This window comes from Phocoena sinus, chromosome 14, assembly GCF_008692025.1.
Source record: "Phocoena sinus isolate mPhoSin1 chromosome 14, mPhoSin1.pri, whole genome shotgun sequence".
NCBI lineage: Eukaryota > Metazoa > Chordata > Mammalia > Artiodactyla > Phocoenidae > Phocoena > Phocoena sinus.
Window position 1 is genome coordinate 63,863,398 of NC_045776.1, and position 21,975 is coordinate 63,885,372.

Consider the following 21,975-nt stretch of genomic DNA (forward strand, 5'->3'; position numbering starts at 1 on the left):
CATTCTGACAAAACAAATCCTGCTTTTGAAAAAACTGAAACGTGCTATCAGAACCCGTCACAGGCCCGGCAGTTCCAGCCTTGCCTAGAGCTGTTTAAGGCACTTGAATGGCTTATTTACACCACCTGGAAAAGTGTGTTTCAATCCTGATCTAGGGGGAAAAATCCAGTAATACTGCAAAAGAAGTTTCTCAAAAAAAAAAAGCAATTCTTAAGTTTTCTAAGGAATAAAATAAGTGCTGAACTCTGCTTAAGTTATATGACACAACGGGTCCTATTGGCACTGACAGAACAAGTACAAAACCTGAAATACTGCTTCTGAATTAGACTTTTCCCTGGAAAAAAAAAAAAAACCCACAAACAAGACACACGTGTCTTTGTCTGAGTGTTCCCTCCCTGGTGCACGAGGGGTGAGCGGGAACCAGGGAGGTCACTAGTGGGCACCGCAGATCAGACCCCTGGCGCCCCCCACTTCCCCATGAGGCCACCCTCCCCACTTGGGAAGCCACTTGGCTTGGCCAGGACCTGCTGGGCACCAGGACCAGACAGGAACATTGGTCCATACAAGTCCTCCCAGTGACGGGCAGTGAGGGGTGGATGGGAAAACTTTGCTGGACACCCAGGCACTGGAAAATGTCTGCGGCTCCTGGTTCTGCCCGAAGGTCCCACACACAGAGTCCTGCTACCCTGCAAGCATGCCCAATGTCTTTGGTTTGGCTGTGGCCGCCGCCTTAGCCTCTGGTCCCACCCCTGCCCGATGGGGCCCAGAGCCTGTCCACTTCCTGGGCCCCTTCTCCTCCGTGAGGTCTCCTTCCTGGACTTCCTTTGGACATCCTGCCATCCCATTGTCACCCCGTCTGCTGTGAGCAGGCAATGCCCCTGGCAGCCACCAGGATGGGGTGACGCAAGCAGGGCCAGAGGCCGTGAGTGGCGTCACCTGCCCACCTCCTGCCGTGTCCTAAGGCATCCGCAGGGGAGGATCACGGGGACAGGGGGCCCGGACCTCCTAGCTTCTTGGCACAGCATCGGTCTCTGACTCCAGCAGGTCTCGGGGTTCCCGGAGGAAGACCACCATGACCGTGATGTTGTCGTGGGAGCCCCGCTCCCGGGCGGCAGCCACCAGCTCCTCAGCCACGCGCAGCCCACTGCCCTGCTGCCCAACCAGGTGGCTCTGCACGAGGCCGGCCACCTCCTGGTGGGGGACCACGTCGAAGAAGCCATCGCAGGCCAGCAGCAGGTAGTCCTCGGAGCCCGTCAGCGCCCGCGAGGCCGTGTCCGCCTCCCCAGACACGTAGGGCTTCTGGAAGACGTCCCCTGGGCGCGGGAGAGAATCGTGAGGGCCATGCCCCTGCAGCTGTCCCCTCCCCAGGCCCCGGCCTGCCTGTAGCCACCCCGCCTCCAACACAGGGTGAAAAGGTAGCTTCGCAGGGTGCCAAGTGCTCCAAAGGAACAGAGCAGGGCGATGCGACAGACTTGCCCTGTGTCCCTGCGGGCAGAGTCAGAACCCAGCGGGGCCAAGGGCGGCTGCCTACAAAGCTGTCTCACTTCACAGGGCACACGGGCTGAGGATGCTGTCCGGGTGTGGCCCTGGCCCTCTCCAGCCCCTGTGGCTCCCTGCGCACCCAACAGGCACCTAGGCCGAGTCGGGATGCTGGCTCTGCCTCCCATGCACCCTCTCCCATCCCCCTATCGCAGGAGAGAACAGGGCACAGCCTCCGCAGGATCCTGCCCTGGGCTCCTCTCCTGCTCAGGCCTCCCCTGAGGGCTTCCCGCTGGTCCTCCTCCCCCGCTGTGGCCCTGACATTCACTTCTCCCCAGGGCACGAGCCAGACATGTTGCTCCCTCACACGGAGCTGCCCAGTGGTCCCCTCTCCAGTCCCGGTCCCCTTGGAAGGAGCCTGACCCCTCCTGGCCTCCATGTGGGCCACCTCCTGGGGTCCAGCTGTAAGGAAGGCACCATGTGTGTCAAGAAGCACAGAACATTTCAGGAGGCTTGGAGGGGCCAGGGCCACATCTCAGGGTGTGGTGGGGGAGCAGGAAGGGAGCGATTTCTCAGCCCTGGAGGGAGGTCTGAGCCCCAGACCAAGGCCTGGCAGCCACAGGAGAAGATAGGGTGGGGGAGGGGTGCCGTTTTTCTCACTTTTTTTTTAAGGTAGAAAAAAGAATCATCAGCGTGAAAGGTGGGTAGGGGAGGGTGAGCCTCATTTATAGTCTATTAAAAATTACCTTTAGCACATACAGTAACTGCCAAGGGTTTCCTCCTAGATCTTTCTGAGAAACTGTTTTAATGAACATAACAAGCTGCAATTATCTGTGCAGGATGCAAATTTCCAAGGTGGCTACAACCTGTGCTCTGGATTCACCAGAGCCCTTCTGCAATCTGACTGATGAGCAGGTGAGGCTGCATTCCCAGACCACCCGGTGAGCACATTCCCAGGCCCTGGGGCCCCCTCCCACACCCCTCACCTCCTTACCAATGGCTCTGGAGACGGCCAGGGTCCCGTTGACCCTCCAGCAGTCCATGTGGGACACGAAGCCACCCAGTGCCTCGATGCGGTCCTTCTCGTCCTGCGGAGACAGCCAGGGTGGGCCGGGTGGGCCGCGTGTGCCGATGGCGTGCCCGCGCTGCCCAAGGGGAGACCAGCTGGTTCCAAGGCAGCACTGGGAGCCGCGGCTCTGATCAACGCCCAAGGGAAGCCTTAGTGAGGCAGTGAGAAATGATGAACAACCTAAATCATCCCAAAGATGCAGGAATGGCTAAGCAGGTGATGGTGCCAATGAGGACAGACGGCCAGTCCCCGAGCAGCCTTTTGGGGTCCAGGAAATGCTCACGGCAGCAGAAAGAGCCAGAGCCCCGGGGTCCAGGTGGGGATGCTGTGCCTCCCTCAATGGACCAAGCATGTGTACCTGCGGCCACTCTGCAGAGCTAGATGAAACCTGAGCCAGGCCCTGGACGAGCCCTGTGCCCCTGCATTCTTGTCCTTCTCACCCCACCCCTACCCCCATCCAGGCGCTGTCCGGCTCCACAAAGGACGACGGTGCTCCAGGCGTTAAGAGGACAGCACAGAGGCCTGGTCTAGCCATGAGTCCTAAAAACCGTTTCGGTCCTATCAACTCCCCTGAAGGAGAGGTTTCCCAGATGTGAGCCTGCTGCCTGAAGGGCGGTAACACAGCGTCTGTGCTGGAGCAAAACCCCATTGCCCCGTGCCCTCCCCTGTGGTTCCCACCTCTGTTACCTCATCTGGTACAAGGCTGGGGCATCCTGGGGCTCGGGGCACCCCTATCTTCACCTCTTGTCCCCTGGGACACCCACTGCCTCCGCTGTCCTCTCACCTCATCCTTCCCACCTGCCCGAAACAGCTTCCCCAAGGGCAAGCCCAGAGCTGGTGGCCAGTGGGTGGGTTCCCAGCAGCTTGGCTCTCCAAGGCTCCCTGCCCACTGCTTCCTCTCACCGGCGCCACCTCCTGCCCACTCGCCCAGGGCTGAGGGGCTGAGTGGCTCACCTGTGTGCGCCCAGGCAGGTGGCCGTTCCTCCTATGCTCGCTGCCACAGGGCTGCGCTCTCCTGCTTCCCCCCTACCTCTGATGGGACTCGCTCAATCTCCTGCCACACCCTCCCCACTGCAGACCCTGCAGCTCCACGCGTGGCCCCCGGGCCCATATCCCCAGCCCCTCCAGTCTTCACGGGGTGTCCCAACAGCCCTCGCACTCCCAGGGAACATCCCACCCCGAGTTCCCCGGCCCTCAGACCAAAGGCATCACCACCCTCTCAGAGGCCCGAGGCCTCTCTGGCTCCCCATCCCAAAGCCTGGCCTCCCTCTTCTCCGTCCCTCCTGACTTGACAGGCAGGTCCTCCCCACAGCTGGCTGGCGACTACAGTGGCATCTTTGTGACCCAGGCCTCAGCTTGCCCTCCGCTGGTCCGATCATTCCAGAAGCCACCAGATTCCTTCCAAAGTGCCTCCTGCCCCAGGAGCAGCAGCCGTTGAGTGCCTCAGCGGCCGGTCCTGGCTTAACTTGCTCTCTCCTGGACCCCAGGCCTGGCCTGCCGGGCCCACACCTGCCTTGGGATCCGGCTCTGCCTCCTTCCCTCTCATTTCCGCATCTCCCAACAGCTTGTCCATGCCCTGCAGCTCTCAGCCCCAAGTCTGGTCCCTTCCAGCTCCGACTCAGCGTCACCTCCTCCCTGAAGCCCTCCTCCCCCACAGCCCAGGTGGCTGACCACTCCCCACCTGTGTGCAGGAGAGGACTCTGCCCATTAACTCCACTTACTGCGCCGCCTGCTGGGCAGAGGGACCAGCTCTCCCCCGCAGCTCTGGGCTCCATGTTGCTGTGACAGGAAGGGCTCGCGCGGGATTCCTGGCAGCTAAAGCCCCAAGCTTCACGTCCCGGGACCCCCAGTCACTTGAGTCAGGCAGGGAGCCCTCCCCTGGAGGAGCACCAGGAGTTTCCTGGGAAGATGGTCCAGGGCCCCTTTACGTCCTAGTCCCCCTGACCACCTGCCTGCCCGGGGACCCCTTACCTGCCGCTCAGGTCTGTGTGGCTCCATCAGCTTCACCACCTGCCCCTGCTGCACCAGGACCACCTGGGAGTCCCCGAGCCAGGCCACGTGCAGGGTGTTCCCGGCGATGAGCGCGCACACCCCTGTAGTGCCGCTTTGCAGCCGCTGCAGGGAGAGGGCGCACCTGGGTGAGGATAGCGAGGCCGCCACAGGCACACGCCCCACGCTGGCCAGACACCAACCCCGGAACAGTGCTCAGTGGGAAACAGGAACAGACCGATGCACGCAGGGACCAGGCAGCAGGAAAGGGGCATTTACATCAAGTCAGCAGAGCAGACTCTGCCATTTCACAGTGTCAGAAAGCAGACAGGTGGGTGTCTGGGGAGCTGGGCGGCAGGGGCGGGGATGACCAAAGACAGAAGAAACTTTGGGGGTGATGAATACCTCTGTTACCATGGTGAGGGGCACACGGGCATAGACATGCCAAAACCTACCAGATGGTACTCTTTGGACAAGTGGAGTCTCTTATATGTTAATTACGTATCGGCAAAGGTGTTTTTAATAATAGAGCCTAAACTAAACAGCTCTGCTTAAGAGACTCCTTTCTTGACTAGAGCAGCAGCCCTGAGCTCCCGGCTGGTGGGGCTCCCACCTCACAGTCTTAGACCTGGAAGGTTTTCTGTTTAGATTCAAATCCAGCCTTGTTGATTCTGGTGAGGTCTGTGCTCAGAGCATCTGATGACACTGCCTCCTGCCCCCACCACGTCTCCTCCTCAGCCTTGTCGACGGGGCCAGGCCTGAGCTCTTTGGGCCTGTTTCTCCATCTCAGAAAGGGACACGATCTTAGTATCCACCCTGCTAGGAGGACGCCCGAGGTTCCAAGGTGAGGTTCAGTGGGCAGTAAGGTCACAGAGGGACCGGATGCGTCCTTTCTTCTTTCAGAAACAAACGCCTCATAGCGGTAACTGCCGACACCAGCAGCCTAGGGAGACCTGCCCGGGGGGAGGTGTTTGGGGGGTGGGGAGCCTCAGGTGGACCACGTGTTGCTTCTTCCCGTTATTGCCCTTCGCCGATGGTGCGTTTTTCACAAATTGAAGGTTTGTGGTAACCCTGCCTCGAGCAAGTTTATTGTCACCATTTTTCCAACAGCATTTGCTCACTTCCTGTCTCTGTGCCACATTTTGGCAACTCCTGCGATATTTCAAACTTTTTCATTATTATTATTCTGTCATGGTGATCTGTGATCAGTCATCTTTGATGTTCCTACTGCAAAAAGATCACAACTCGAAGGCTCAGATGATGGCTAACATTTTTAGCAATAAGGTGTTTTTTTATGGTACCTGTGTTGTTTTAGACGTAATTCTGCTGCACGCTTATAGATGAGGGTACAGTGTAAACACAGCTTTTATCTGCACTGGGAAACCAAAACATTCATGTGACTCGTTTTATCCCAATATGCATGTTGCAGAGGTGGTCTGGAACCAAACCCGCAAGATCTGAGGTCTGCCTGTATCAGTGCTGTGTTTTGTTTTCTGTACTTGACGATGTTTAGACAAATCAAGGGCCTTCTGAATCCTGAAGAAAGTACCCCTCCCAGGGCTAATTCCTAAAGAAAGCAAATGTCTCCCCAGGGACTGTGCCTTTTCTGCACAAGCCAGGTGGTCTGAACCCATGTCCTCAGCCAGGGTCCCTTGCCAGGCCAACATCTCCCTGGCCTGGATGGCTGGGGACCAGCCCGTAGCCCAGAGCCTGTCAGGCTTATTCAAACTATCTAGTCCTCAGCTTGTGACGTGCCTGCCTACGGAGGTCACCTTGAAGCCTTGGGGCCACGCTTTCCTCTCTCTTGGCCTCCTGGCTGACCCTGGTGCTCCCCATGTGGCCCTGCGTGGGGTGGCGTCCTCTTGGGAACCACAAGGCAGATGCCTCTGCATCTGTCATCCCACTGTACCTGATTAGGAGGAAATCCTGGGTGCATTTTAAGACAAGCTGCCCTTCCCCGTGAGGCCCTCACACCCTCTGCTGGAGTGGGGGCAGACTCACACTGCTTCTATTCAAGCCCCCTTCCAGGCACAAGTGAAAGGACACGACTGCCAGCAGGGTTGAGCAAGGGCCTTCTGCCAGCACCAGCCACTTCGGCTTCCTTCCCTCTGTGAGGCCTGGCCCCTCTGGCCCCACCATGGTTCTCACCTCTCGCCTGGCTTTCCAAAGGAACATCTCATCGGTGCAGCGGAAGGCTGCTCGCAGGGCCCCCGCGGGGTCAGTGGGCAGCTCTGGTCGGTGGGCAGCGACAGCATGCACGTGCACAGATGCGTACCTCGCGGCATCCACCCCTCCGTGACCATCGAACACGGCAAAGTAGGCACGGTCCACAGAGTCCTGGTGGGGAGCGTGGTGGGGGTCACAGTCCTGCCAGCCCTGGGCCTGACTGAGGCCGCAACCTAGCCAGAGACTCTGGTCTGGGGGTGGACATGGGCACTTCTGGGACAGGGTGTGGCAGGACAGCATGGTTTCCACCACTAGACAGGCTACGTTGGGGGGTCTGGGAGAGGATGACCCTCGGGAACCTCAACTTCTGCTCTGGGCCCAGCTGGGGGGAGCATGGGATGAGGGGAGAGGCGCCAGGTGGCTCCCAGTGGGTGGGGAGAGCAGGCTCAGCAAGCAGGGGTCCAGGTGCATGTGGTGCTGGGGCCTCCCGTTCCTTAGCCCCTCAGCCGGGAAAGCCAGGGGCTGCGGGCTGCCCAGGCCCAGGAGCGCTGGGACCTGGCCCCCTGACGGAAGCCATGGCCACCCCTCCTGTCTCGGCTCCAGCCGGCAGCCCTGCTCGGTACCCAGGGTCCTCCCCCGCCCTTGCAACCTCCCACTTGCCGCCCGGCCCTCCCCGCCCAGGCAGAGCACTCACCGATAGGCCAAAGAGCAGGTTGAAGGCAGGGAGGCACACGTGCCGGTCCTCCATCCTGCGGCGGGCGTTGCGGATGGCGTGCACGGAGACCAGCCACTGCCGCTGCGGGATCCGGGCAGCCACAGGCACCTGCTTCTGCCACTGACTGCACACTTCCCAGAGCCGGTCAAAGAGGCTCCGCGCCAGGCCCACAGCATCCAGCACTGAGGTGTAGGAAAGGGGGCTGTTAGGGAAGCGCCACTGCAGGCCCTTGGGGGCTCCCCACTCTCCACCCCCTTTCCGTGGCCCCTGTAGCCCGTTGCCGCCCAGGGCCTCCTGAGCACAGCAGCCTAAGAAACTGCGCAAACAGCCTGTGTCATCAGCATGAGAAGTGTCTGGTTTGGCAACACACACAAGGAGCACCTCCCCACCTCAACATGGCGAGGCCACGCCCCTCACGGGAGCCCACCCCAAGGAAAGAGCTGGATATGCAAAGATGATTTAAGAACAAGTACAGAATCATTTATAATCGTGCATTAATTAGAAATAATATGCATCCAACAACAGAGTAAATTATGGTCTGTTCTCCCGGCGACGAATTAAGCTGCTATTTTTCACAACTAAACACGTAACTGCCATTCGGCCCAGCAATTGCACCCTGGGGCTCAAATCCCAGAGAAATGGAGCCTAGTTCACATGAGACCATGAGACATGCGCCCGGTGGTCCCAGAAGTGTTATCTGCAACAGCTAAAAGCTGGAATCAGCCCAGACATCCTTTAACAGGTGAACGATAAACTCCCAAACATCGCACCCCGAACAGTGCTCACAGGAAGGAAGGAAAGAGCTACTGACACACAGAGACCTGGGCAAATCTCAGGGAACCACATTCAGTGAAAAAAGCCAATCCCATGTGATTCCATTTATACGTATACTTGAAATGACAAGATTATAGAGGTGGGTGGCTGTCAGGGGTTAGGGTGGGGAGGGGGTATTACGGTAGCCATAAAGGTAACAGGACATCCTTGTGGGATGAGATTACGTCATGATCCTAGTCGTGATATTTCACTAGTTTTCGAGATGTTACCATTGAGGGAAACAGGATAAAGATGCAGGGGGTCCCTCACTGTTATTTCTCACAACCGCACGCGAGGCTATGGTTACCTGAGTTTAATTTTAAAAAATTAAAGGGTGAAACAGAAATAGATTTTGCAAGCATAAGAGATGTTCATGTCACGACATTAAAAAAAATTGATATTAAGAAAAAATGTGAAAAAAAAAGAGGAAATTACACATATGGTTTGATCATGAGAACGTGAAAAGCCTTCGACCCGCTTGGGCCCAGAAGATAAGAGGCGAGAAAGGCATAAACCCCATAAGGTCAGCAGTGGGCATCCGCAGGGCTGGGTCCGCGGCTGAGGCTTTTCCTTAAAGACACTTTTTTGTGCTTTTCCCGTATTCCACTACAACCAGGAGCTGGTTTTTAAAATTCGTCCATAAATGCTTTGCTATTTCTCCCTTCGAGAATGGGGCCTAATCCCCTCCCCTTGAGGGCAGGAAGGAGGACCTCGGCCCACAGAGAGGCCGAGGCTGCTCTAGGGAACTGCTTGCTGGGGCAGGGCGGGGCGGCTGGAGGCTCCACCTGCCCGGCCACACAGAGATCTCAGTCATACCTCTGCCCTCAGGAGTTGATTCTTTTTTTTAAAAAAATTAATTAATTTTTATCTATGTTGGGTCTTAGTTGCGGCATGCAGGATCTTCTGTTGCGGTGCGCAGGCTCCTCTCTAGTTGTGGCGTGTAGGTTTTCTCTCTAGTTGTGGTGCATGGGCTCCAGGGTGTGTGGGTTCTGTAGTTTGTGGCACGTGGGCTCTCTCACTGAGGCGCATGGGCTCAGTAGTTGTGGCGCACGGGCTTAGTTGCCCCGCGGCATGTGGGATCTTAGTTCCCCGACCAGGGATCGAACCTGCGTCCCCTACATTGGAAGGCAGATTCTTTACCACTGGACCACCAGGGAAGTCCCAGGGCAGTGATTATTATAACACTCGAGGGATGCCAGTTTTGCAAGAATGGCTTCGATAGACTGATTTGACTGTGTTCTACTCCCATGACAGGGGTGAGCTGTTAAGGGCGGCGGGCCCTGGCCTGCTTGGAGGGCAGGGCCGGCCGAGATGTCCTTCCCCTTCCCCAGCCCGCAGGGCCCCCAGGCCTGGCTCTAGGGTGTCAGCTGCGCAGTTCCTTCCCGCCAGCAGGTGGCGCTGACTTCCCGCTGGACGTGGGCGGAGCTGGCGGGGCGCCCCTTTGTGGGCCGCGGGCAGCAGGCTCTGCACAGGACAAAGGCGGTCTGTCACCCGCACAGCCCTCAGGGCAGGAATTCGGAGCTGGGCTGGGCTGGGCTGGAACGCAGCCGGGCGGGGAGCCAGAGAACAGGGTGGAGGGCGAGGCCACGTGTGTCCCCCCCCTCCTGGCTCTGCCCTCCATGTGGCATTAATACCGAGTTTAAAGGGACATAGCTGGATAGTAATTATGTGAGTGGTGGAGGTGTCAGGTAACCAACTGCAATGCATAAAAGGACCGAATCGACACATTGTGCACTTAAGTTACAGTTACAAGTCAATTATGTCTCAATTAAAAAACAAACAATAATAAAGCAACACTGTCCAATAGGAAATGGCAAAGGAGGGGAAATCTGCTGAGGCTCCAACTGCCCCCCACCCCCCTGCCCACCCCAGGGCTGGACCCCAGGACCCACCCTGCTTCTCTGCATCCCGACTGGCCCACAGCCCCGCACCTTCTCCAGCAGGTGTGGAGGAACTGAGACCCTGCTCAGACGGGGCTCACCCAACAGCGGGGTGGCCCACAGGCTCTCGCTCTCTGCAGTTCTGGTCCAACGTGAACCGACTTTTGGGTGGAATACAGTTGGAAGGAACTACTAAGAAAGGGACAGAAAGGCCTGCAAAACAAGGGCCCTGCCTGATCCGAGGCTCATTCCCATCCTGGGCTCCTTTGGCCACTGACTGCTGTCCCAGGAACAGGACACAGGCCTCTGTGGCGCCTCCCCAGGCTCTCAGGGACCCTCGAGTCTCCACCTGACAAGGGTCCCAACCTGGATCAGCTGAGACACGGCCCGAGCTCTGGGTTTTCTATCACTGGACCCCGGGACCAGCTCTCGCATCAACACCCACTTGTCACCCGCTGAAGTGGAAGAGCGTGTGGGTGAGGCCCATTGGCACCTCGGGGTCCTCCTGTGTGACCTGGGACAGGGCTGTTTGTCTCTCGGGCTGCGGCGCTCACCCCGCTGGCTCCACGCTGGGGAGGTCTCTCCCTGCGACTGGTCTCTGGCACCCTGTCGTAAGCACACGAGCCCAGCGCTGCCCACAACCTCCCTGTCCACCAGAAAAACGGGAAAGGAAAGGGGGGCCAGGTGAGCCCTGACACTCCCCTGCAGCCTGGCCCCCATCTGGCTGGAGAGTGTTGCCCAATAAGCCCAGGGCCCCAAGAGGGAGACTCACGGGTCGCAGGGGCCTCCTCTTCCTCCTGCTCCGGCAACTTCCTGAACTCAGAAAGGTCCGTCTGCAGCAGCTGGGAAACTGCCTCGTGGGCCAGGCAGGCAGCAAGTGGTGGCGGAGCGCTCCTGGGGGCACAAACCCAGAGTGAGGGGCTGGCTCCTCAGCAGGAGCCAGCACCCCAGAGCCTGCCCCACACTCCAGGCAGAGATCCCCAGCCCCTTTCTGCTCCCGGAGGCCCTTCCAGAGGTAGCGGTGACCGCTTACACTCCACATGCACCCACGACAGGCAGGTCGGCCTCTGGTCCTCGTGCAGCTGGACGGCCATCCACGCAGTACCATTTATGGGGCCCTCACTGGGGCTGGTGGGGAGGGGGAGTCACAGACATGCGAGCTGCCTCTCTGCTGGTCACAGTGGCCAGGCCAAACTGCCCGACGTCCAGCCTTATACCAGCTCCTGGTCCCCAATACCAGCTGGGGACCCTTGGGGGTTGGGGAGTCCTATAAGTTGAACTGTGTCTCCCAAAATGTGTATGTTACAGTTCTAACCCCCAGTGCTTCAGAATGTGACCTTACTTGGAAATGGGGTCGCTGCAGATACAATGAGTTAAAATGAGGTCCCACTGGAGTAGGCTGGGCCCCTAATGCAGTAATGCTGGTGTCCTTATCGAAAGGGGAAATTCAGACAGAGACCCACAGGGAGATGCTCTGTAAAGGTGAAGACTGGTGAGCTGAGCCTATAGCCGAGGACCGCCAGCAACTGCCAGAGGGACCAGCCCAGCCAACGTCCTGCCCTGGGACCTCCAGCCTCCAGAATCCTGAGACAATACGGTTGTTTAAGCTGCCCAGCCCATGGTGCTTTGTCACGTACGCCCCAGGAAAGGAATCCAGGGAGTGTGGGACCAATGGGCAGCGTCTGGAAGATCAGGCTGTGTGCAGCCCAGGGTGTCCCTGGGCAAGGCAGGCTGTTGGGACAGCTGGTGAAGGGGAACCTGGGGAGGCAGCATGACCTTGGTGTGGCTTGAAGAGAGACATGATATAATCCAATTGGGCTTTTTAATTTTTATTTTATTTTTTAATTTTATATAATTTTTTTGCACTTTGATCATTGTGCTTTGCATACACTGCAATTTTTTTACATCTTTATTGGAGTCTAATTGCTTTGCAACGGTGTGTCAGCTTCTGCTGTATAACAAAGTGAATCAGCTATACATGTACATATATCCCCATCTCTTCCCTCTTGCGTCTCCCTCCCTCCTACCCTCCCTATCCCACCCCTCTAGGTGGTCACAAAGCACCGAGCTGATCTCCCTGTGCTATGCGGCTGCTTCCCACTAGCTATCTATTTTACATTTGGTAGTGTATATATGTCCATGCCAGTCTCTCACTTTGTCCCAGCTTACCCTTCCCTCTCCCCGTGTCCTCAAGTCCATTCTCTAGTAGGTCTGCGTCTTTATTCCCGTCTTGCAATTGGGCTTTTTTAGACTTCCTGGCCTCATCTTGGAGGGTGGGCCTGGCAGTGGATGGGAAGGGACAGAGCAGGCATTGGGCAGGGGACCAGTGGGTCCACAGTGAGTCTCAGGTTCCACTGAGGTCAAGAGGCCTGTGGCCAGTGGGCAAGTGGTCTGGGTGGATGAAAGAGGTGGGGCAGAGAGCAGCCGGAGCAGCTGGAGAAGTGGGGTGACCCCAACGGTGCCACCTGGGGCTGAGTCTGGGAAGCAAGACCTCGCTGGCTGCTACCAATGTCAGACAGGCTGCACAAAGCAGAGCTGAGGGTCAGTGCAGGCAGGAGCGGGAAAGCAAACAAGGGGGATGGGAAGCCTCCAGTACGGGACAAGAGGGACACTAGGCAGCTCCGGGAGGTCGGGGGGTGGAGAGACCGAGGCCAGTGGGAAGCACTATAGGAAATTCTTTCCACAGGCTCCAGGGCCTGCCCGCCTAGCCCCCAGCCTCGGGGGCCCGCTCCAGCCACAAAGCCCCCTGGCTCCCCGAGTATAAGGGGTGGCTCCATCCCCCAGCTATCCCTGCAGCCTCTAGAACTCATCCTGCATCCTGACCTGTCCCCGAAGTCTGGGCCAGGTGGGTGGGCACATCCCTCTGGGCGTCCCAGTGTGTGTCTACAGATGGCCTTAGGGATCTACTGGGATGAATTTGTCATTTTTTAAAATGAGATAGTGACTCAGGGGAGCAGCCTCTGGACCTGCCTTTAAAAAACAACCAGCCATGGACTTCCCTGGTGGCACAGTGGTTAAGAATCCACCTGCCAATGCAGGGGACACGGGTTTGAGCCCTGGCCCGGGAAGATCCCACATGCCGCAGAGCAACTAAGCCCGTGCGCCACAACTACTGAGCCTGCGCTCTAGAGCCTGCGAGCCACAACTACTGAGCCCACGTGCCACAACTACTGAAGCCCACGTGCCTAGAGCCCATGCTCCGCAACAAGAGAAGCAACCACAATGAGAAGCCCCAGCATCACAACAAAGAGTAGCCCCTGCTTGCCGGAACTAGAGAAAGCCCGCGCGCAGCAACAAAGACCCAAAATAGTCAAAAATAAAAATAAATTAATTAATTAAAAAAAAAAAAAGAAAAACAACCAGCCAAGGCATGAGAAGTGTGTTCCTCTGCCGTGTGGGGATTTCCTGCCAGCCTCTGGGCTTTCCTTTTTCAGGGCGGGGAGAAGTGCACCTCTGCTCCCGGCGCTGGGGGCAGTGAGGCAGCTTCCGGCCATGGGGAGAGGACAATGCCTGGATGTGGGCCCCAGCCTGGCTTCCTGGCCGACCTCCCGTCTCATCCAGGGGTCCTGCCTGGTGCCCCGAGGCCCCTAAAGATGACAGTGATGCCTCGGAGACCAGGACCAGGTACCCAAGAAAAAAGAACCGCTCTTATCTGGCCACCTCGGGGTTTCCAAGGAGCCACCAGTCTAGAAGCAGAAATGAAAACGCACATCAGTGGCCACAGTGTCAGGGACGCACCACTTAGGGACCTGAGAGGTGACCGCTGACCACAAGGGGAGGACTGGAGGTAAATCACCGCAGTCCCGACCTCGTGATCTGACTCCTGGACAGTCTCACGCAGGAAGGATTCTATTTACAACCTGAAAAACCCCGCGGACCAACACACTCGGGCCTGGATAGCCAAGAGCCTACACATGAGCTGCTGGGACATGCGGGTAGGGGCCCCGACTGCCAGACGTGTGTAGACGTGTGACACATGTGACATCTGTGTCTACACAGTAAAGAAATACTAGGGAAGGACAAAAATAAATCCATTAAAATGGCTGGAAAATATGAGACTTTAAAATTCCTTCAAGGTTGGGAATTCCCTGGCTAGTTAAGACTGTGCTTGCACTGCCAAGGGCCCAGGTTCGATTCCTGGTCAGGGAGCTAAGATCCCGCAAGCCGTGCGGCAGAACCAAAAGAAAAAAAAAATCCTTCAAGGTGGATTCATGGGGGGCCTATAGGGGCCATGGGAGCCCACCTGCACCACCCCTGCCAGCCTCAGGCTCTGGGGCTGTGAACCCTGGCCTCTCGCCGATCACCGATGGTCTCAGGCCTGCTATGTCATCTGCTAATTAACGGGAGCTCATTCACCCCCTGTGCTCAGGGCCTGGCGCTCTCCCCACTCCCCCAGCCTCGCCCGCTGCTCGGCCTTGAGGGGCCCCGCTCCACCTTGAGAGTTCCCCCCTACTTGAGGGGGAAACTTGAGGGACCCGCCCTCCCCCATAACTAAACTCACCCCCCAAGGCCCTGCCCGCAAGAAGGTCCTCTCGCCCTCCTCATGCCTGGCAGGGGCACCAGCCCTGCCCAGTGGCTGCTGGGGATTCAGGGCCCCTCAATGTTCCTTCTGTCCCCCAAGTGCCACTGTGGTGCCTGGTGGGTGCCAGGCCCTCCCTCCTCTGCACTCCCAGCCCCTCGTCTCTCCCACATCCAGCACCCAGACCGCCAATGTGGCCTTGTCAGGCCCCAGGCCCGCTTGGCTCCACTGATCTGCTTTACGGCACCTGCCTCTGAAATATTTTCCCAAAGCAAAACAAAGCAGCCCGCACTGCCCTCTGCACACACCACACCGAGGGACAGGTCACCGGCCATTTCCCCCGAGCTCCATGGACACGGCCCTGGAGTGGGCCCGTAGCCTTTATTTTCCTATCTCTGACTGTTATGGGGCCTCGGGTCCCACCAAGCAGGTGTCCCGGGGTTTCGAGAGGGTGGGGCTGACCTGCCACAAAGAAAGAGCACTTGGGGACACGGAACGCCACCGCAGAGGCCGGGGCGTGTCCCAGCACAAGGGGTAACCCAGTGACTAGGGCTGGTGGGTGCAGCCCCTGGGGAGGGATGAGGTTCACAGGGGACGAGTGACCCACCAGCCCTCACCCACGAGCCTCCCTTGTGGCTGCCGGTGGCGCACGTCTCCCCCGACACCTGCCAAGCTGGTCGTGTCCCTCTCTGAACCTTGTCTTCACGGCCTGTGAAACGGGGACAGTGCCACCACCTCTCAGGTCTTGGTGGCCGGTGGACTGCCAGGCCTCAGGCCAGTCTCTTAGCCTCTGCCTCCCTGACTGCAAGACAGGATAGAAATGGGACCTACTGCTAGCATCCATCAGGGGTTGAACTGTGTCCCCCGGAAAGGTCCGCTGAAGTCCTAATCCAGTGGCTCAGGACGTGACCTTGTTTGGGATTAGGGTCTTGGCAGGTATAAGATGAGGTCACACAGGAGCAGGGCCCCTAATCCAACAGGACTGGTGTCCTTACAAGAAGACGAGAGACACAGACAGACAAGGGTGACGCCTGGTGACAACAACAGCCAGTCTGGGGTGATGTGTCTACAGGTCAGGGCACATTCAGGACCAGGTGACACCAGAAGCTAAGAGGAAGGCCTGGAGCGGCCCTGACTTCCGGCCCCCAGGACAATGAGACAGGGCACTTCTGTTGCTCTAAGCTGCGTGGTCTGTGGCACTTGGCGGTGGCAGCCCTGGGAAGCCCACGGGGCTGGCAGGGGAGTTCTGCGCAGAACGTAGTCAGCAGGAGCGGAAGGCAGGGGGTGAAGGCAGCCAGGGTCAGGGTCGTGCCCTGTGCTCCCCTCCCCCTTCCATCCTGGGCCCCTGTCCCGGCACCCACACCGCTCACCTGCTGCTCAGGAAGCCCATGGCCAGCTCAGTCAGCTCGCCTTCCACCTCCTCCTGGCTCAGCATCGTCCCTGGGACCTTCCATGGCAAAGGGCTCTCTGGGCCCAGCGGGGCTGGGAAGTCGCGGAGGAGCTCGTCCAGGAAGCTGGAGTTCTCCTCTGCCTTCCGGCTGTTCTGCTGTGGGGTTCCCGAGGCCATGCCCAGAGCATCCTGGGGGGCTGCTGCTGGGTCACTGGTCTTCATTCTGGGGAGAGACGTGAGGGTTGGCAAGAATACAGTCGATTGGCACCCTACAGTGCTGAGTGCCTCACTTTCTTTGCTTCCCCTTGAAGCATTGAGGGGCAGGCGCTGCACCAAGTCCGGGGCTCCAGGCAGAAAGGCGGGGCCCCCCGGGCCTCACACACAGTTCCGGGGCCCACGTGGGAGGGACAACCCTGAGAGGGGACCTGGGGGAGCCCAGAGAAGTGGCTTCAGGAGACAGAGCCCGGGGCAGAGGGATGTCCTGAAGGAGGAGGAAGGCATGTTCCTGGCAGAGGACGGCCGGTGTGGCCAGAGGCAGGCAGGAGAGGGACCCAGGGCCAGGCCATGGAGGCAGGTGGACACGGCCAGAGCAGAGGTTCCACCTGACCCCGGACCTGGGCAGCAGGAAGGTGAGGAGGTGATGCCACTGGGCCTGGGAGCCTGGAAGTCATGCCCAGAGGGGGGCAGGGCTACCTGACGGCACGGTGGCAGGGCCATCGTACAGAGGGCGTGTGGGCAGGAGGGAAGCAGAGGGTTAACCCAGGAGAGTCAGGGCCTTTGGGACATGGTCAAGCCTTATAAGTCCTCTCAGGAGGAGTTCCAGGCCTCCTGAGGCTTAAAAGGTTTGTCCATGTCCACAAACACCCCAACCGTCCTGGGCTTCAAATGGGTTGGAGGATGGGGGATACAGGGGGCTCACTGCCCACTGAGGATCAGAGCTCCTAACTCAGCACACGTCTCCTGGAAGAACAGAGACAGGACACAGCAGACAAGCAGGCATGGGGGTGAGGGGGAAGGGGAAGCAAGATGTGTCATCAGTGGAGGGTCTGGAGGGCAAAGGGTGAAGAATTAAGAAACAGGGAATTCCCTGGAGGTCCAGTGGTTAGGAGTCAGCGCTTTCACTGCTGGGGCCTGGGTTCGACCCCTGGTCGGGGAACTAAGATCCCACAAGCCACGTGGCACGGCCAAAGAAAGAAAGAAACACAAAACCTCTCTCATCTGTCAGCGAGGAGAATTGGAAGTTAATTTCTTGAAGTAGACACACATGAATAACACAGAAACTGGGGCGCTTGTGATGGAAGGTTCTGGGGACAGGCTCCCACTCATGGCCATCCCTCCTGTCTACTCGCAAGTGAGTGACACAACACAGCTCCAGGCCGCAAAAAAAACAAACAGGGAAACAAATGAAGGACGTAAGATAAAGAACAATCAGGTGAGAGCAAGCTAGACACTGCGTTATAAACACAAGGGTCCGAGACTGTGAGATGGGGGGCCGGACCAGGCACCGTGGGGGTGGTAAGGGCAGGGAGGAGGCAGCCAGGCGGGCCTGAGCCAACGATAAACAACAGGAAGGTGGCGTGAACTTCCCAGGAAGCTCAGACACCGTTGGGCAGGGAAAGAGGCCAAGCTGCCTCTTCTGCCTGTGAAATGCTCTGGCCTGTTGCATAGAGGAGAGAAATGTGAGTGACGCAGAGCTGCCCCAGGCGCCCCAGCTCCCCTGCAATTCTGAGTCCAAACAAATACGAGGCCCTGAAATTGCTGGTGGCCCAAAGCACGCTCATTAGATACGTGATTAGGGTCAAATGGTGCTCACTGACCTCCCAGGGCGCATGGGAGGGCCCACAGCCGAAAGCAAAGCACCGAATTCAGGCCCTTCACCTTCGACCTCGCTGATGGTGGTGGGGGTTTTTGGGGATGCAGGGGCCTCCTTCTTGCCTCCCAGCCTTGGGATGCTGTTCCTTGGGCCTGGACCCCAGTCCCCTGAGTCTGTTTCTCTGGGGGTTGGGAGCCCCTCCCCTCTGCAGCACCAAGGCCTGGTCTCCGCTGTGCCCCTGTGCCCACCGCCCCACGCCCAGGCATGACTGTGTACCTGAGGGATGAGGGCTGCTACTCTCATGGCCTGGCCCAGCCCCGCCTTTGCTAGACAGGTGGGCATCACCAGGACCTACCAGGCTTGTTTTCGCATAGCCTGGCAGAACAAAGGGCCAGGAAATGAGCTGGGACATGTCTTTCCTTCTCTGGGGCCAGCTGGGGTAAGGGACAAGAGTAACTTCCTTCCTTGCTATCTTCTTCTCAACCAGCTCCTGGATCTGTGACATACCCCAGCTGATACGAGCCCGGGGCCCGAGATGACAGCGGGAGGGAGAAATTCCTGCCCAAAGGGGCCCAGAGGCAGCCCTGGGAGGGTCAGGAGGGGCAAGGGTAGGACCATAGCCCTGAGCTCTCCCAGGACCAACTGAGGAGCCGGTCAAGAAGGATGGAGGCCAGCAGGCAGGCAGTGAGATGGGGGGATGCGGCAGGGCTGGGCCTGGTGTTGGGGGTCCTGACCAGGGAGCTGGTGAGAGGCTGGGGCGGGGGTGGGGGGGAGACTCCTGAATGAGGACCTGGAGGGGGGGCGGGGGAGGGACACTGGGCCGCCAGCCCCCACTGCCACCTGCTCCACCGGTCTGGCCAAATGTGGCCTGAGGCCAGGTCCTCCAGCTCCTGGAATGAAGCCCCTCTGCACTGCTCATCAGCAGGAATAACGGTGCTGCAGCTAATACCCGCCAGGGGACTGCAGGGCCGCCACCCTCTGAGCGCACTTCCGCTGCCGCCTCTTCTTGCACCCCCCCCCCCCCAATACCCCGTGTTATTACCCTCACCTTTCAGGCGAGGCATCAGCGAAAGGGCCAAGTTACCCAGCCAGGGTCCCAGTCAGGCCAAGGTGGGACCGCGGAGCCCGGCTGCTAACTGGACAGAACCCCGCCCACCCCTCATGGGCCGCCGACCCTGGGGCTGGCCGCTCCCAGGCCCCTCTTTCATTTCCGCACCCATCGCCCAGGTGCAGCCCTGAGAGCTCCGGCCCTGCCTCTGCTGAAATCCCCATGGCTGGGGCACAGCCGTCTTCACGGCTCTATAGCACTTCTGCTCGCATCTGACTTGTAAAAGCCCATTTTTCTTTTTTTTCCATTTAAAATATTTATTATCCTCCAGTTTAACCGTTTTGACTTCGAAGCTCAACCAATGTGTGTTTGTACAACTGTGTTTTTCTCGGCAGTATGGACAAGATACTTGTCAAGTCCTGTTTGATTTCAGAACAGGAGTGAAGAGAGAAAACAGCAGTCTTTAGGAAGGGAAACTGCATCACTGTTACAAAAGTATTCACAGTTGAACATTTTTCTGCAAGTAGAGAGCCTACTCCTTCGTTCATAAACAAACACTGGAAGAGTATGGCAGAAACCCTTCAGACGTTTTCCCACATATGTATATTTTTCTTTTTGAAACACTTGCGGTAAACCATGCATAGCATGCAATTTATCATTCTACCCTTTTCAGCGCACACTTCTGCTGCATAAGCACGTTCACGTTGTCGTGCAAATGCCACTTTTTACAGGCTTGACTTCTCACAAGATTAGAAACTGTACTCCCACACCGGTCTCTCGGCTGTACCACGGCCCTCCGTGCAAGGCCCCTTTGTGCACGGCTGCTGGCACGTGTGGGCAGAGGGAAGGTGTCGGCCTCCTCCCAACACCCCGCAGCGGATGGTGTGGGGCTGGGAGGTGCAGCCTGAGGCCTGGCCCTTGAAAGAGGAAGTTAAGACACTCTACTAAAGGTGGTGGGCAGCGAACAGGTCCTAAGGACAGGGCTGGCTTCAGGCCATATCACAAAGGAATTCTAGGAATGAACGTGTGGAGGTTTGCAGAGTGGCCTGCGTCCTGTTTACCTCTCACAACTATGCTGAGTACACGCTGTTGGACTCAGCCAGGTTGCAATGAAGAAACAGACTCAGGCAAGGTCAGCAACCTGAGGCCACACAGGCAGGAAATGGCAAAGCCGGAATCAGGTGGGGTCTTCCCACGCCTTTGTCATTCCAGCTCAGTTGCAGGAAGAAGAGTGAACTGTGACAACAGGCCAGATATGGCACAAAAGCCAGCAGTGAGCTTCATGTTCTATCTCCCATGGTGGGAGCACAGCTCACTAGCGCCAGGGAATGTCATTAGGATGTGTCACTCAGGACGTGTCACTCAAGACACGTGTCCAGCTGAATGGAAGGCTGCGGGGAGGCGTCCATCACCATTGACTAGGCCCCACTATGTTAAGCCCTGCACTAAAATCCCTACAATCAGCTGCCATATCTCTCTGTTGCACAGAGAGGCTAAGGGGCTTGCCTGAAGTCACACAGCTGCACTGCTAGAGCCATGGCCTCCCTACGGAGGTTCAATCTCATACGCGTCTCGCTAAGCTGCTGTAGCCCAAGCACTGGCTTTAACTAAAACACCTTAAAAACGCTTGGGGGAGGGTCGGGTGGGGGCAGGCCAGGGGTGGAGGCGTTGGGGCAGAGCTGCAGTCCGGCAAAGGTGCGGGGGCTTCTGGGGTAGGGTCTGGGCACGGGCCCGGCCAGATGCTCCCATGCGGGCGGAGGGGAAGGAGGAACCCCAAGCATTGGGGGCACGTCAACCCTCAGCACCCCATCCTACTTCACGGCCCTCGGCCCCCGGCTCGGCCACACCCCCGCGGGCCCAACCCCCACCGCTGCACCCTGGGCGCGCAGCCCCCAGGCCCGCCCCGGCTCCCCGGGGTCCCGGCTGCCGCCCCCGCTCTTCAGCCCCCACTCGGCTCCCAGCCCCCTCGCGGCTCCCCATCTCGGCCTCCCCATCTCCCCAACCCGCCCCCTGCACCCCTGGCGCCCGCTGCCGGACCCTCCCCGGGCGCGTCAGCACCCCGCCCGCACCCCGCTGCACCCCGGGTCCCCACGGTCCTCACCCTGCCACTCGGCCGCCCGGCGCCCTCTAGCCGCTCCCAGCCGACCCCGCCCACTTCCCGTCCGGCCACCCGCGGACGCCGCGCAGGCGCAGTCGGGCCCAGGCGGGAGGGGCCGGCCTCTGCTGCCCCCTGGCGGCCCGCTGCGCGCGCCGGCGGCCCCACCCGCAGGGCAAGCGTACCTGCGGCCTGCATCCTGCCATTGGCATCAGGTCTCTACCTGTGGTGGCTGTGTAGATGGGGCGGTGCCCAGAAATTAGGCAACTTGTGCAGTCAACAGACGGTTAGCAGCAGAACAGGGATGCGAGCCCACACTTGCCCAGGGCCCACGACACTTTTAGGGACGGTTAGCTTCCAATGGCCACAAACACACACATTTAATATCTACAGGTCTGAAGATCAGAAGCTGGTAAGGTCTCAATGGGCTAGTTCAAGGGTCATCAGGGTGCCTTCCTTTCTGGGAGCTCTAGGGGAGAAGGTTCTCCCTCCTTTTTCAGCTTCTAACTGCCCCGCCCCTTGGCTCATGGCCCCTCCCACCTTCAAAGCCAGGACCGAAAAGACCCTTGTGATGACCTTGGGCCACCCAGATGACCCAGGATAATCTGTTTTAAAGTCAGATGAGCAACCTTAATCCCAGCTGCAGCCCTGCCTCCCCTCCACCACGTCATCTAACAGCACAGTTCTAGGGACAAGGACCTGGACATCTTTGGGGGTCATTTTTTCTGCCACCTTAGAAGCCCAGGAAAAAAAAATATATTTTTTGGCTGCACCACGCGGCTTGTGAGATCTTAGTTCCCCAATCAGGGATCAAACCCATGCCCCCTGCAGTGGAGGCACAGAGTCCTAACCACTGGACCGCTAGGGAATTCCCAGAAAATGTTTTAACGCCAGAAAAGATAAATGAACTTTAGGTCGAAGAAAATGTCTTAGTATATAATATTATATATTCATCTTTATATCAATGCAATTGTAAAGCATAATTTAAACTTTTTATGG

General features: G+C 58.3%; 1 protein-coding gene across 1 annotated transcript; it reads right to left on the bottom strand.

Annotated features, from left to right (window-relative positions):
* Positions 1 to 326: 326 nt before the first annotated feature.
* Positions 327 to 21,036, bottom strand: PPM1F (protein phosphatase, Mg2+/Mn2+ dependent 1F). Its single transcript, XM_032654513.1, has 8 exons — positions 20,984 to 21,036; positions 16,001 to 16,243; positions 10,884 to 11,005; positions 7,398 to 7,600; positions 6,686 to 6,874; positions 4,520 to 4,663; positions 2,474 to 2,567; positions 327 to 1,313 (listed from the first exon to the last, which is right to left on the bottom strand). Exons 2-8 carry the CDS (start codon positions 16,240 to 16,242, stop codon positions 1,006 to 1,008), a joined length of 1,302 nt encoding a protein of 433 aa, XP_032510404.1. The 5' UTR covers position 16,243; positions 20,984 to 21,036; the 3' UTR covers positions 327 to 1,005.
* Positions 21,037 to 21,975: the final 939 nt, after the last annotated feature.

What these genes read in the sequence shown, in the direction of transcription:
- PPM1F (XM_032654513.1), bottom strand. Translation starts at nt 16,242, where the DNA reads ATGAAGACCAGTGACCCAGCAGCAGCCCCCCAGGATGCTCTGGGCATG. An exon ending in ACCTGCTCTTTGGCCTATCG is followed by an intron (nt 6,875 to 7,397) that starts GTGAGTGCTCTG and finishes GCTCCCCACCAG; the next exon opens with GACTCTGTGGACCGTGCCTA. An exon ending in TTTGGAAAGCCAGGCGAGAG is followed by an intron (nt 4,664 to 6,685) that starts GTGAGAACCATG and finishes CTCTCCCTGCAG; the next exon opens with CGGCTGCAAAGCGGCACTAC.